Source organism: Sturnus vulgaris, chromosome 5 (assembly GCF_052056855.1).
Source record: "Sturnus vulgaris isolate bStuVul1 chromosome 5, bStuVul1.hap1, whole genome shotgun sequence".
NCBI lineage: Eukaryota > Metazoa > Chordata > Aves > Passeriformes > Sturnidae > Sturnus > Sturnus vulgaris.
The window spans coordinates 35,940,306-35,957,020 of NC_142247.1; the positions used below are offsets into that span (position 1 = coordinate 35,940,306).

The 16,715-nt window shown below is 40.4% G+C and overlaps 1 protein-coding gene across 2 annotated transcripts in view; it reads right to left on the minus strand.

The window, feature by feature from the left end:
* IPO8 (importin 8) overlaps positions 1 to 10,016 on the minus strand; it is a 46,527-nt gene extending 36,511 nt beyond the window's left edge. For both annotated transcript variants that reach the window (XM_014877018.2, XM_014877019.2), the window contains exons 1-2: positions 9,855 to 10,016; positions 1,613 to 1,694 (exon numbers count right to left, since the gene is read on the minus strand). In XM_014877018.2, coding sequence (XP_014732504.1) covers positions 1,613 to 1,694; positions 9,855 to 9,938 — 166 coding nt within the window. In that variant the 5' untranslated portion in view covers positions 9,939 to 10,016. The remainder of the gene's footprint in view (positions 1 to 1,612; positions 1,695 to 9,854) is intronic.
* Positions 10,017 to 16,715: the final 6,699 nt, after the last annotated feature.

The window sequence follows — 16,715 nt, forward strand, 5'->3', positions numbered from 1 at the left end:
TACCTTCTATTCAAACAGAAACGTTTGTTGTGAATTCCCTAAGCTTTATTTCACTATTAGGATTTCCCATAATCCCACTGAATTGTTCCCTTCTTTCTCATATGAAAAGAAAAAAGAAAAATAAAGTTAATCTTCAACAGAAAAGAAAGCAGCATTTATGCATCAGTACTAAAATGCCTGAAGGCATTCTTCAGGAAACATAGGAAATATGGTATGAGGCATTAAAGGAATGTTCTTAATAAACTCTTACGCCCGTACACTACTTTGGTTGATTACTAGCTAGGATTTTAAAGTATAAATAAGATATCCTTGGGTACAATAATTTCTTTTGGTGATAACAAATTGTGAAGTACGAAAACATGTAGTGTGTAAAATATTTTATAGGAGCAAGAGGAAAAACAGCTCTTTGTCTATGACATGCCAGACTAGTCAGACAAGAAACAGGCCCTGAAAGACCAGCCCAAGACTTTAATCTATTTTGTCCACAGATCTTGTTGTTATACACAATTCTTGGCTTTTAAAAAATTCCCATGAAAATCTGTTGGCCTGCAAATATAACTTAAATGTGTTTTTCCATTTAACTCCTATTCTGTAAAAAAAAAATTACATTCTACACAGTTGTTTTTTTCCCTGAATGATACTGAAATGAGAGATTAATTTATAAAAATGACATAATGGAGTTTAGATTAAGTCTCAAACTTTACTACAGAATGGACTAACAACACCATTCAAAGCTGGATTATCTTTGAAAAAATAAAGGCCAGCATGACAAACAGAATATGTCAGCACGCCCCAAGGCATTCAGGGGATTAATGGGATCTGTACCAAAAAAAAACCCCAACAGTGCTTCTATGGGAAATGCTGTTCCACAGGATAAAAACAAAGCTGTGAATGAAACAGTATTAATTAATTTACTGAAAGACCTGAACAGTCTTTGTATCTGACAAAAATATTACACAGGAGTAGTTAAAATGGATTATGAGAATTTAGAATCCCCTCTTCCACAAATGCATACGCTAAAGTTAACTGCACCACTATACCTGAACTCGCACACACAGCTGAGCAATCCTTCCAGGCATGCTCAGACTCTAACTGTGCAACTTATCACTGATGTGACCTTCCTTCATATCTACTTATTTAAGTCTCCAAGATCCTGACTAAATGTATGTGACTACCCTTGAGCTACGAATTATCTCAATTTCTCAAAATTTTCATTTTTCCAAGGAAAAGAGATTCAAATAGGAAAATGTACTTAAATATGATACCCTTTTCTATTTTTAAATTCACACTCATCTTGGCATCATTACTTCTGCACCACCAGGAGAAATAATACCTAAGGGTTCTCAGTTTTGAGAAGAAATCATGTTTTTTTTCATGTCAGTATCACAGCAATCCAGTAGGGATCACTAAACATACAGGGAAAGCCAAAGTAGGACACTATGCACAACCCATGGTTTTATCTGACCCTCATGATTAAAAGATACAGCAAAGACAGATCCTTTTCATTTCCTCCTTCAGAACAAACCTGAACTGACATACATCACAACAGTTCCAGAGTCTGTTCAAGTAACAGATTGACTGAAAGAAAAGGGAACAAGGGATTTTATCTCACCTGCTTGACGCACTGGAAATTCAACTTGGTCGGATACTATGATTTGCAGCAGACTTGGAGCAAAGTTGATGATCTTATAGGACTGAAATACATAGACAAGACAGTTAGTAAGTCACTGTATGAGCAAATGCTGAATGAGAAATACAAACTAAGGATTTTGCACTGCTTTTCCATCCTCCTCATGATGTACAAAAGGTTTCAGGACTTGAATTTACCCAGATCTGCAGAAATCCAAATTGTTACTCGTAAAAGCAAAGCATGTAACAGCACATGGACGGAATAAGTGATGTGAAAAAGTTCTCAATTAGAGATTAGTGATAATGAATATTTAAATAATTCTAAGAATATACAGTGAAAAGCGCTTGATATCTGTCTTTGAATTATTCAAAGTCAAAGGACTTTGACAAGCTTCATCAATATATGATATTTATTTGCAAAATAACTTGTGGTAGAAGAGCAATAACAAAGAGATTTTAAAAAATCATTTAGAATTGTTTTCACGTGTAAACAGCATCTTCATTGGCCATATACAACTATCTTTTAGCAAACTAGATGTATAGCGCACCTCAATAAAAACTTCGGTTTTTATTAAAATTAAGTGGGAAACAGTAGGACAAACATCTTCAATTAAAATCAAGTGTAGGCAGATAACACTTCAAAATCGACAGCCTTCATGGGAACTTTTCAAACACTACATCAGCCATGCAGCTGAAGAATTTCAAAGAGAAAACAATGCTCAGTGAACTTCTGAGCAAAGCATACCAGATTTAAAAGATGTGACAATCTGATAGCATTATCCTGCTGCCATCCACCAGGGCTCCTCCAGCGAGGAATCGCTGACTCAGCGTGGTGTAGTTACTACTAAGCCTTGGCAGCTCAGTACTGTTAAGTCAGAATTTTCATCCCTTGGATCCATGTATTTTATGTTCAAAGAGAAAGGTTTCTTGGGGCTAGATGGCAGCAGCTTTCTGTACTTCACCTTTTATAGTATTTATTTCCACTAGATTATGCCTGGCAGTTCTGTGGTTGTTCCCAGAGTTGTGCTTTAAGCACAAGTATAGAACATCCGCCCATAAACTCCACCTCATTTGAAAGCTGTGAAATAAAAGATACTTTCTGCCCTTCATGTCCTCAGTTCTTTGATCTACCATATCCATAACAAGGTAAAATTACGCTGCTTTCATGATGTCTAAGAGTCCCAGCTGCATCACGACACTATCATTTGATAATTTTACCAAATCACTTAACTTTCTGGCCCTCATTTTATTCACTATAATGACAGTGTAATTCTAACTCAGAGACTCATTTGATGTTTATAGAGTAATCTGAGATCTGAGATAAAAGCAGTAGTGGCAAACCAAAAGCATACTCTCCTGCAACTTCCTTCTTTATAAATTTTAATTATCCCTAAGAAATGCTCCAAATAAAGTAAAAGCTGTAACACCCAGCACAGGAACTCCATTTATCTATAGGCGTGCTGAACTGGTTGAAGCATACTAGATTCCAAAGATCACCTTTTAATCCAGTATCCTGGAGTACAAAGCTTGCCCTTCAGTCACTACTGGAAAACATTGGTGGGTTCTGATGAGGCCACAGTCAACTGCAGCATCCTCTAGCATTCAACACCCAAGTTCCACAGAGATAAGGAAAGCATGAGAAATCCCAGCAGCACAGAAAACCAAAATCATGCATGAACTCTAACTGTCGTTTTTGTTTTCAACACTGCCTGTATACTGTTCTCAGACCCAATCTACAAAGCTTTTACTACTATAAACACATTGATTAAAAATGCAGCTTTGGGAGGTTGTTTTGTTGGCAGTGGTTTCCTGCTGCAATCCTACCAGTAACACATTTAGGCTGGAGACAGTGCTAACAATATTATTTCCCTTTCCCTGTCCAAACAGTTTTTACTAAATCTACATTAAAATCACTGCTACTGGAGGAAGCTTTATGGGTACCACTTGTGCTGGTGTACAAGCGCTCTCCCTGAAGTTTTGCCAGGATCTACACAAATATGGTTATTTGCTGCCGTGCCAGATCCGCTCAGCAAGCACCCGGAGTGACAAAAGCCCTGTTACGCAGACAGAAGGCACAGTGTCCCCGAGGGGGTCCTATCCCCGCCAGCACAGAGCTATGTGCGCGTCTTTACACTTCACACACCATCACCCCTACAGAGATCGCCAGGCCCATTAAATCCTTCTGTTCCCTATTACTGTCATTCCCGCAATTTACATTTTTACATGGCTGTGTTTACTACTCGTTATCAGAAACAAGAACACTGTGGAGATCAACAGAGACTGTGAGCCCACGGTAGAAACAAGACACGCGATTCTGTTGTATTTGTGAAGCTCAAATTACATCCTGCTCATTTGGGCAGCAACAAACTCGGGTCAGGAAAACTACATGCTGTTTGCAGTTTTTAGAACAGAGGACTTTTTAAAAAGCTGCATGCAGCAACATTTTTCCTATACCAGCACATTCTCGTTTGTTTAGTTGTCATGCTAATTGTGATCTTGGGATGTGTCCCTTCCCTTCGTTGCCCGGGACATCAGCAAACAAAACGGAACCTATCACAGGAGCAGGTGCAGAGCCATTGTCAGGTGTATCCTGTGACATGGAAATGGACATGGAAGAGACCTTGGAGCTGGATGAGTTCAACAAGACAGTTCTTTATATCACTGCAGCTGCACCTTAACAAAAGGAGAGCAGGAATATTGTCAGTGCCACGAAGGAACACTGAACTATCTGCTAATTTTGAAGAGCTGTGCCTGGGAGCCACAGGGAGGCACCAGATGGCTGAAACAGACCTTCAGCACAGCTCCCACAACACAGCATGGTGCTTTGTGCCTTTGGTGAATAATTATACTGCCTTGAACCCACTTTGTTGGGATCTGGTAAAACTTTTCTTGAAAGTGCTGATCCATTGGAGCATATGTTTATTTTGAAAGAGAAAGTTTTTGATAAACAAACTTTCACTGAGTACTTACAAAGAACAATTCTTTTAAAGCTGTGTAAAACACATACAGGCTGTTCCTGTAGGAATCCTAGATCAGAGTATTTATGCTAAAAGAGAATCTAATTTAATTTCTACTGGGATTAAGAGGATGGGATATAGCAGTGTGCAAGGCTAGCAGCTGTACTGGGAGAGGCATACAGCATTGGGAAGGCATAATTGGGTAAATTTACAGCAACGGTGAAGAGATGCATATGATCCATGCATGTTGTTCCATCTGTGCCCACTGTCTCAGGATCTGTGCACTGCAGCTGCACAGATTTTTGCACTCTGTTCCTTAACCTTTGGCCTGATGTATCCTTCCCTGCGTCACCATCACTGCCTTCAAAAGCTCAGAGAACACATTTTTTATGCCTATTTCCTCTTCCATTTGATTAGGTACAGAACATCGGACAACCAAGTAAGCCTCAGATGAGACACTGAAAAACATCAAGATGAAGATCATCACTTGTAAAGGGCTAGAATACAAGGTGAGATAAGTAGCAAAAAATATATGAAAATATCCCCAAATGGATCCTACTGAAGCAAATACTTTTCACATCTGTTCAGATTTGGCTCCTAGGTTTCTCACACATCACACACTACTACACTCATTTCATGAAGCATTACTCTTATGTCTTGCTTGCTGTCACATTTAAAGACCAGAGCCGCTCCAGAACCACAAGAGTCAGTAACCTTCCCATTGTACTGATGGCAACCACAGTGCTTGAGTGCAGAATGGCACTGAAAGGTGCTTCTTCCCCTGCAAAACATCAGGACACTCTAGGACAACGGATATGGAAAATCTGGAAGCCTTCCTTCAGGTTCTGCAAGCCAAGATCATCCTTCTCCAACAGTAGTAAACATCATTTTTATACCTCTGAATACAAGTATGGCACATAAAAATCACTGAAAAAACAGGGCACTGCATCTCTGTTTGCAAAAACAAACACACAGAAGAAATTTGTACCTTGAATTCATGAGCAATTAACTTTTTACAAAGATTATTTCAAGGCTTAAATATATCTGATCTAAATGCTCAGCTACCTGGTTTATCAAGTCTTATTTTCTGTTTCTGTGTACTGAAAATGTATACTTAGAAATTCCATCGGCAAAGTTAGGAGTATTTCTGCAGTTCTTAATAGCATTTTCACTCTTGTTTTTTTATACTGTCAGTAACAGAGAGTTGTTAAACTAGAACTTCAAAAGACACTTTTTTCTTTCCCTGCCTATACACAAAGGCACTATTTGGGGAGGGGAAAACACATAGTGTTTTCATACAGAGTGAAAATAAGTTTGTGCAAGAACCCACTTTAATTTCTTTCATGTATGGGTTCTGCTGCCAAATTCACCCAAATTCATTCATCAGTATCAAAGAAACTTCACTTTCCACGTAAGTTTTAATTATACAAGTCAACTTCCTCACCAAAATGGTCTCAGATTTCTCCCTCTAGGTATCATGAAGTGCTCACTGGCACTTTCAGAGTGGACCCCTGCCTGCTATGGCAGCCAGCTTAACAAAGTCATGGAAAGATATGAAAGGAAGCCAAACTTTATTCTGGACTCTCCTACTTTGGGGTAATCTTTTCAGACTTCTTCCAGCACTGCTACTCAGTCGCTGTCAAAGCCAAATTATGTAACTCCTACTCAATATCTTAAAAGCCCAACTGTATTTCTGCAATTGAGTTCTCATTTTCTCCTTTGCTACAGGCCAAAGGAAAGCGTTACAGCATGTTGAGCCACTGAAGACTAACGCATAAAAACTGTAAGGGAATACCATCTGAACTGGAATTAGAATGACTCTGTATGTTCAGTAATCAGGCAGTATATTTTACAGCACTCCAAGAACTGGCACATGAAAGCAGTATATAACCATAATACAAATAAATAAATGAACCCAGCAAAAGTCCTTGAAGTCCAGGAGACAGATATAGCAGGAGTAATAGCCTAGGACAGATACTGACAAACGATGTACAGAAACTGAATATATTTCTTAGTATGATAACTAACTGTTCTACTAAGTACAGTGTGAGTTACAAATATCATCATCAAGTGCACACTAATTATGCGAGAGAGCTGAACTAAAAAAAAGGCAGGGCAGGGGGGCAAAAGAAAAAGAGGCAGATGGAAAGACATGTACACTTGGAAACCCAAGAGGCTAAAAGGGAAACGACAGCAATTACAGACATAGACACTGACCTGGCAGGAAATTACTGCTCCAGTTTAGCAAGAATCAGATTTCAAATAAATCCCACGCTTACAGTTGTGTTCAGATCACAGAGAGAAGTGAAGTTTTTTGATGATTTGGAAGTAGCATCAACCAAGAAGAGAGATCAGAAAAATCCTACTAAGAGCTGAATGATCTGTAGAACTGTGTCAACAAAAATGGAATGGAGTAAGAGGCCAAAATACACAGTCAGGTACTCAAGGATGACAGAATTTCTCCCAAAAACTTGAGGTTTCTGAGTGAAGAACAATAACAGAATAAAAGGACTTTGGTATATTGAGTCATAAGAAGCATGTAGATGTTGGACACAAAGAAGATAACTGTAGATTTAGTATTTAATGAGGTGTTAACAGAATCAAGCACAAGACTTTCTGGAACACTGCAAACACAAATGACCAGACTCCACAAGAAAGATTATTTCAAAGGGAAACTGGTGCAGAAAAGAGCTGTGCTCCTATTACTAGATTTCATAAATTCAGTTTTATGATATGGCAGAGGAAACATAGCCTGCTGAGGCTAGAAAAACAGGCCTCTAGGGGATCAGCCTTTGACAAATCTGTCAGAGAGGGTACCAAGAAACCTGTTCTAATTAAGAAGTAAGATTGGCACAAATGGATATAAATGGACCATAAACTAATTTTGGCTGAAAACCAACACTTCTTTCTAGCTGCAAGGGAAAGAAAATTCACAAGCAGCCTTCCAATAGTTATAAAAAGGACAAGAAGACAAAAAAAAAGGAATCCTGATTCCATTTCTGAATGTAGTTAGATGATAATTGAGAAGGCAGACAGCAAATTCTCTGATTTGGGTGTATCTTTATGCAGCTGCAGGAACATACAGAGGAGAAAGAAGCATTTTCAAACATGCTGGGTCTTCTTACAGGTAGAAAACCTTTCGTTCAAGTAAACTCTATTCCCCATGCTCTACACTGTAGGCAAACTATGGAGTCAGGACTATTAGGATATTGTTCTAAAGGACTCTGTACTGGTGCAGCACTGAGGTGCCTACAGCCAGCCACTGTCTTGGTGCAGCAGTAGGATTTACAATGTCTGGGAAGCACACGGCAGTACCTGGATTCAAAGTTGAATGCCAATGTACACTGCAGATGAGCTAACACAGCCAAGTTTTACCTCAACACTCTCAAATCTGTCTCAAGAGCAGCATCCCTGTAACTCTGACACAGAATAAAGGTGACTCCTGTTCTGTCCGGCCAAGGGCTCAATCATCACTTTGGGTACTTAGTGCCAGAGAGTTTTCTGTTAGTTGGTGGATTGGTCCCTTTGACACAACAAGATAAATGCTAGAACAGCACCTGGATTCCAGCACTTGCAGGAACACAGGGACATGTCAACAGTGCCATCAGATACACGGGAGGGGAGTCTGACACATCACTTTGAAGCCTTGCTTCAAAAGCACTAAAAAGCTTCAAGATGTCAAAGTCCCACGTTAAGCAACATTGCTCAGGAGCACTTTTGTTCCTCTCATCAAGAGAGTCATGTCAAACCCAGCACTGCATCAGTACATTTTGTCAGACACATCATGCTTCACCTAGTAACAGGAAGCCTACACAAAAATAGGTATGTCTCGATTCCAGGATTAATTCTTCATAATAGTTAGAAAAAAGAAAATTCATCAAGTATTTTAAAAGAAAAATCTGCATCTCAACCTCTTCTCAATAAGTCTGCTTGCACTCTTGAATCTAAAACCATTGTCTTTCATGAGAATTGCACTATCCATCACTTAAACTTACAACATTCTACAGCTCTCAGTCTTCAAATGCTTTCAAGTCTGTTCTTGAGCTTCACAGCACTTACTGATGATGACAGTGTTAGGAGCAGGACCCAGGAACCCAGAACCTGCCTCTCTGTTCTGAACAGAACACCGTAGTAGCAGTAGTTTGTATTGTAGCTTTTACTGCTGTGCAACAGGCTGCTGATAAATATTTGTCATTTCCCTCTCAACCGTTAACGGTAGGGATAAAAACAGATACTGATGGATTTTTAAAGTAACTATGCCAAAAAAAGAAAAAAGCCTTGCATCCTTATCTAAATATTCACAAGAGCATTCTCAATGTCCAGCACTTAATCCACTGATTTACGAAAGGAATTTACCAACTGCTAAAGCAAGGATTAGCTGTATCTAACTCAGAAGGAGTTTTAAGTTGCCTAAATATAAAACTAAGCTGGAGGAGCAATCCTGAATAGCGTAATTCCTGACAGCCAATTCTTATTGTTTGTTAACACATCAACATAACCAAAAAATCCCGAGTCCTCAAAGAGAATTCATCAAATATTCCACCAAAGCAAAGAAAATAAAACTTTATTACTGCTGTGCAAGGGAACTTTCTCTTTTCTCAAGCGTTCAAAGGTTGGGGTCACAGCTTCATTCAGTGCATACTGCAGCTACTTTAGGAAAAGGTGTTTCCCCCAGAGGGTGGCTGGGCACTGCAGCAGGCTCCCCGGGGAAGCGATCACAGCACCGAGCCTGACAGGGTCGAAGTGTCTGGACAACTCTCTCAGGCACAAGGCGCGACTCTTGGGGACGCTGCGGGGGTAGGGGCAGGAGTTGGACTCGATGATCCTGACGGGTCCCTTCCAATTCTGCATATTTTGTAATTCTATGATTAGTTAGTTGTAGGATGCCACAACATATACTGTCCGTGAAAACTTCCACTTGCCGTGCAGCTGAACGGGACAGAACGCCCCCCCGAGCGTCACTGCCGCCCGTCCCCCGGGAGCGCCAGGGCGCGACCCGCGCAGGGCCACACCAATGTCATCCCTTCCAGCAGCGAGCGGCAGCGCCCCGGCCACGCCGAGCGCCGGGCTGCCGCCCTGGGGAGCGGCTGCCCCGGAGTCACAGCACTGAGCGAAGGCAGCGACCCGCCCGCCCCGGCCCCCGGCCCTCGGCCCCCGCTGCGGGCGGGCGCTCCCGGCGCCGAGCAGGGGTCGCCCCCCGCCCCTGCCGGCGGAGCCGGACGCCCCCGTGCCGCGCGTGGGGCGGGCCGCCCGCGGGTCCCCCCTTACCTGGTTGAGCTCGTTCTCGGCGGCGACGCGCAGCTTGGGGTCTATGGTGCCCTTCAGCGCCTGGATGATCCTGTTGGGATCCATCTTGGCCTTCGCCCGCCAGCAGGCAGCGCTTTCCCGGGGCAGCAAGATGCGGAGAAGTCGCCACTAGCGCCGCCGCCCCCCCGTGCTACCAGCGCGGGCCCGCGTCCCCCACCCCCCCGGCCCCTCTCCACAGCCATTCACCGGTTTGCGACAGCTGGATATCGGGAAACGGGCGCTGCTTTACGGCGCGGCGCCGCCTTCTGGCTTCGGGAAGGGGTCGGCGAGAGGTGGCCGCCATGTTGATGTACGGCTAAGAGTGCGTCGGGAGGGCTCGGAGGGGGGTGGGGTTTGCAGGCCGAGACTCCATGGGGGCGGCCATGTCGCTGTACGGAACGCCGGGGGTGGCTCCCGCCACGCCCTGCACGGACTATTTTTTAATTAAGATTTTAATTAAAATCCCATTTTTCTTTCTTAATAGTTTACTCTGTTTTTCTAGGTAGCTTTTCAGCTTTCATGCCCAAGCTTGGATGTTCTGTATTTGTTACCCCGCCAGTCGTTCGCACAAGAACGAAGAGTGAGAACACGGGGGCTGAACGTGGTGGGGAGGTCAGGTCCATGGAGGAGTACTGACTGCCATTGCTCACACTTATCCCGGTGCCTCCACGATGTGCCCCGCACAAGAACTACTGACAACATACAGGAGACAGAAATTTGCTGCAAGGAGCTTACTAAAATGCACAGTTGGGTCACACGTTATAATTCCTACTCCGCTTCTGAGTAGGTTTCTGTGTGGTACTTGTTTTCATCGTTATGTAGATTAGTAGAACCTGAAAAGGGTTCGCTTATCTTAACTCTGTTTGTGTGTGAGAGGGAGTGGGAGATGCTTACCCCTCAGGTCGGCAGGAATATACAAACACCACCTCTAACACTTCAAGACTCAAAACACTTGTCCCACCCTAATTCTCCACCTCTTGCCGATTATTTTCCCCCTTAAATCCTAGAACATGCAAGTGAATCAAAGTAAGATTTAAGCATCCGTGCAGAGGTAAGAAAGATGGCTGTCAAAGGTGTAAATCTCAGGTACACAGACCAGAAAAACCTCTAATACAGTTTTGGTGAGACAAATCCTTTGGTTACTTCTGCAGGTGAAGTTTTATGTAACATTTGCAAACCAGAGACGTAATTAACTGGTAGGAAGAACAGAAAGACTATTTGCTGTTCTTAGGAGGAGTCAAACACAACAGCAATTACAAGACCATCCCATTATATAGTTGCCTTAATAATACAATTGGACAATATGTCATTTGTTCATTGTAATTACAGTATAAACCAAAACATTAAAGCAGCTGGCACTATAGTGATTTAATAATAATTTTTAAAATGTCCCTTAGTAACTTTGCCTCTAATTAAAAAGGAATCTAGCTGTCACAATAAATTGCACCTACCTGGCATGTGGAGATCGTGCGCTCTCTTGTGGTTTTCATCACCTTTTGAAGTGTTGCACAACACTTGATCATTATCTTTCCTTTTTCCTGTGATGCAGCTCTACAGCATCTAGCAAGAAATCATAGGCACTTTCATTGACCTTTCTATTTCTTCTTGAAAGCAGATGAGAGTATGCTCAGTAATCATAAAATTCAAACAAAAACAATGTTAGTGTAAAACGTCTATATTATTAACTATGGTAATTCTTGGTTGCTGTCCCATTTTGATTAAGGTAATAGTCCAGGGAAAACTGCCCATTTAAAAAATCTTGGATTCCATATCATAGCAAATCCAAATTGCTTTAAATGATTTTTAGTGGTGTTATCTCTATTCCTTTTTCCCAAATTAGCATGTTATGGACAGTTTAAGAACAGTTTCTGTGTATTCACCTGTGGTAAGTGAACCTAAAAGTTATTAAACTTTTTTTTTAAGGGTTTCTGTAGAGCTAGTGATGTAAAACATATCAATAAAGAACAGAATATACTTAAAGGGTATTCTGGGCTGGATGCCCAACCCTTCTTTCTGTACAATATGAACCTTCATAGATACCAGTGACTATGTTAGTCTAAAAATAAGTTTAGTCCTTAATTAAAATATTTTGTGTGACTTCAAAAACTTCAGGATGAAAGTAACTATTGCGAACAAGAACTCATATGCCTTTTTGTTAGAGCAAAGATTCTGTTAACATTTAGGTTTTCATCTACTTACAATGAAAGGTTGGGTTTGGTTTTTTTAATCTGTTCTGTTACTGTGCAAATAAAGAATCTGAGGTAAAATTCAGAGATTTTTCTTGTCAGCTCTCTAACTGTTGGTGACAGAAGATCCAATGTGAAAGGACAAGTGAGATATTAAAAACCTAAAACAAATCAAAGTTTCACCACTATGCAAGGAAGAAAAAAAAAAAAAAAAGAATAATAGTACCAGGGAAATAGGGAGATAATGCAAAGCAAAGATGTGGTGTTTTTAAAGCTACAAAGCTTTCCAGGTGTGCTATAACAACAGTCTTGTAAAGTATTTAGAACAAACAATCTTATTTTAAAACTCAGTTGTGAAATTAAGGATTTTCAAAGTAAGCAGTTTGACCTGAACAAAATTAGACCTGGTTCTTTACAGAGTTGCCATCCAGATAACTCCACTAAATTCAAGAACTTTAGGGAAAACTTGAAAAGCCTTACATCTTGCAGGTTACGTGCAATTAGTCCTTTGACTTTTGGTGGCTTTGAAATGCACTCTGGTGAGGTCTCAGCTGCACATAACATGCTTTCTGCTGGCATAGGGCAGCTCCTCTCTTTTCATGCCAACCAAGTCCCTTTAGGGCAGCACCTGGTTGTAAATTGTAGTTAACAACAGACACTCCTGAAAAAGCATGAGAAAGAAAACAGCTCTCCTCTGTGTGATGTGCTACAGGCTAAAAGCAAACCACTGTTTTCAATGCAGGGTTTATTTCATTGTAGTAAATGGTAACTAATGATCACTAAAGTGATTGGATCTGTACTTAGCATAAAGCCTTCATTCCATACCAACCACATCTCAAACCTTACTCTGTGGCCCAAAAGCTGTATTAACTAATAGTTTCCAGCCAGATTAGTACTTCACAATATTATTTTTTCAAGCACAATACTGCCAGGACACAGTCAATCCACAAATATGAATGCATAAGGTTTTTTCCTTCTTAATATTATTGTTTATAATTGGAAGAAAATTAAGTTGACCAGAGACTTGTGAATAAGTGTCTAACTAGGGTTAATTCATTTTTACCTGGTAATGGCACTGTATCTCTCCAATTATAATACACAACAGACTTTTCACATCCTTCACAAGACATGTATAGGTTTAATAAAGAGTTAGAAAGGATGATCTGCAGCAGATAAACGTATTCCAATCCTCCAGACACAAGCCCTTGATCAGAGTTAAAATTCAAAAGCCATCTTCCTTGCTGACTGTTTTGTTGGAGTAGCTGTAGATAGCAAAGCAGTTAGGGAGGAAAAGGTACCTAAACTCAACCAGCAGGAGGACAGAGCAGTGGGATTCTCTGCACCACCACTGCAGCCTGCAGGATGGAGGTTTCCTTAGCTGCAGGAAGTCAACCATGGCAGTGGTGGGAGGCTATTCATTGTCTCCCCTCAGTTCCATGACCTAGAAAAAGCCCCACAAAAGTCACAAGCCCATTAGAATTTTGAAAACTTTAAGAATACCTTTTTTTACAGTTGAACCCCCCTGAGCTCGCAGCTCAGCCCCACACAGCCACTCCCCTCCAGTGGGACAGGGAAAAGAACTGGAAAGGCAAAAGTGAGAAAGCCCTTTGGTTTAGATAAAGACAATTTAACAGGTAAAGCAGAAACTCAAGCAAAGCCAAGCAAGGAATTCATTCACCAGTTCCAATGGGCAGGCAGGTGTCCAGCCATTTACAGGAAAGCAGGCCTCTGTCACTTGTAATGGTGACTTCAGATGTCAGATACTGTAACTCAAATGTCCCCCTCTCCTCATTCTTCCCCCAGCTTGTACTGCTAAGCACATCATCATCTGGTCTGGGGTATCCCTTGGGTCAGCTGGGATTAGCTGTCCTGGCTTTAACCCTCCCAAATCCTCAAGCTGCCCCAGCTCACTCACTGGTGGGGCAGTGTGAGAAGCAGAAATGGCCTTGACTCTGTGCAAGCCTGCTCAGCAATAACCAAAACATCCCTAAGTTATCAACACCGTTTTGGTCACAAATCCAAAACACAGCCCTATACCAGTTATTCTGATTAACTCTCTCCCAGCCAAACCATTACACCCTCCCATTTCAGGATAGTTCCAATATTTCACTGACGTCAAGAGAAAGAAACACAAATCTATTCACTATGAAAACATAGTGTTTCTTACCTTTAAAGTTTCTCTTCAGCAGGCTGCACGAGAGAAGTGAATTGGAGAGAATTTAAGTAGTATCCAATTTGCACAGCAGACAGCAATAGGAAATTCAGCAGAATGATGATGCCCCTTTGTATGTTTTAATTAGACCCTATTATAATCCTTATATAGTTAAGGCATTTTTCCTAATGCAATGATTCAATCAACTTAACAATTACTGAGGACAAAGGAGTGTAAATACAACTTACACTGTCAGACAGTATTTACATGAAAACTACATAATAAGATATTTTGAGGTTGTGAAACTCATCTGTTAAATGCTTTGCCCAGAAGCAGAATAAAGAACTAGGGGGCATTGGTCTGAACATACTAACTAGACTAAAACTGTGTCAGTAGAAAATGCACTGAAATATTCTGAAGTGCTTTGAGAAGCTTTCAAAAACAATTATTAGTCTAGAAGCATAATAAGAGATCCCTACCCCAGTGTTTATCATCATGGAAAAAATCATATGACAAAATTTTTCATTGTTTTGGAGATCAGAATAGCAATTTTCTACCAGTGGATTTTGGCCAGCTATGGGTATGGAAAAAAGATGCTTGGCTTGGTCTTCTGCATTTAAGGTTTAGTTACAACCTTTTGAGTTGCTTCTAGTCTGAAACCTTCTTTAGGACAGTACCTGTTCAGTTGTACTTAACCTCCTTTTTGTAATAGAGGTTAGTAAAACCTCTGTTCACAGCTGGCCAAAAACACAGTGAAAACCTTCTAGCTAAGAAGGTACTGTGTGAGAAACCTACAGGATTAAATCAATCATATTTTTTAGTTATTCTAAGGGATGAGACTTCTCCAAGCTGTGTATTCTTTTCAATAAAAAATAGCAGAACAAACCCAAGAAATTTTATCTTGAAGTAGCTACTAACATAGTTATTGTGATTCAGGCCAATGAAGCCTAAAAAACCTTCACTTAAAAAAAAATCCATTACATGACCTATGCTCAAGGAATTGTATAATTATATTTTCTATTTCATCTTACCTGCACAATTCTGGCTATAACTGTGTACTCATTTTAGCTAGGAATGTAAAAATCCATCTTACACAAGATACAGCTCTGAAACTGAAATGTTTACCTCATATCTAGTTAAGCTGCCACCAACTCTGTAGTGGGTATTCCAGAAATAAGCCTTTTTATTGGCCAAAGTCAGAACTAGCATGTTTAAAAATATAACATTTAGGTTTAGTGTACAATAGTTAATAATGGACATTTTTGTAGCGGTAAAAACTAGGTTTCCCAAAGCTTGTCCTACCTCAACTTCTCTCAAAATTTGCTGAAGGAATTAAACCCAGACTTGAAATATGATCACCCTGAAAATCTGTATGAAAAAGAAAGTTGAATTTGGAGCAAAATCAAGATCTTTATGCCAGCAACTTTATGAAGTCATGCCAGACTTGTTTTGGCATCTGCATGATAGCAAGGGCAAACTGAAGTTAGAGGCTATGAAACTACTCAGCTAGAAATAGCAGCTTTATACCAGGTCTGAACTTTATCCAGCTTAGGTTTTTACTTTTATTTAAATAAGCAGATAGATCAGCTGCTTTCACTTTGCATAGTTCTGCTTTAGCCTTAGATATACCAGTCAGGCTTGTGCATTTGCTAATTTAGTACACTCAGATCAAGTGCTTTCTACTATTTAAACAATTTACTGAAGTTTTTGAGAGGAGTGAGAGCCAGTGACCTACCTTCTTACTAGTTCATATCACCATTTTAAACATGGAAAATATTTATAGTATTTGACACTGCAGCTTAGGAAAGGACATACATCATGGCTGTTCAGTTCTCAGGCCACAAGAGTGCTGAAGTCTGGTCAAAAAGCTCAAGAGCTTTAAGAAAGGGATATAAGAAATGCTTCCTAGCATTTTTATTCAAGTTTGATATAAAATGCAAGCATCAGTCTTCAACTACAAATACCAAGTTCCTCAGCAGTTCTCTAAAATGAGGAAATAACCTGTATGAAAATCTGATTCAAGCCTCATGCAGGGGGGAAGCCATACACATTTATGCTTCATCAAGTTGATTTTTAACTTTAAAATGCATTTCAGCTGAATAACAGTGTAAGCCAGCCCCTTCAGTGATTGTCTCCAGGTTTAAGAATTTCAACTACTTCACTACTGAAGGACTGATGCTATGGCCATGCCAGATTTTGAGAGTATATATTTAAAAGAAGTCATTCTAATAAAGTATGTAGCATTGTGCTTGTAATTCCTTGCCTTCCAAGTAGTTTCTTGACCCTTAGAAAGAAGAAAGGTAGCTAAATCTTGAATTCATTTTGATCAAGGTAACACTCTTGATAATAGCATTAAGCAGGAACTAAAACAATCCCAGTTAAATACAAATTACCCTAAATTATTCAAACTTGGAGACTGGTTCTGTGTAATATTTATGTACATTCCACATCAGGAAAGAGGTCAGTGATAAGTCTTAAAATTAAAACCACGGGCAAGATTAATAC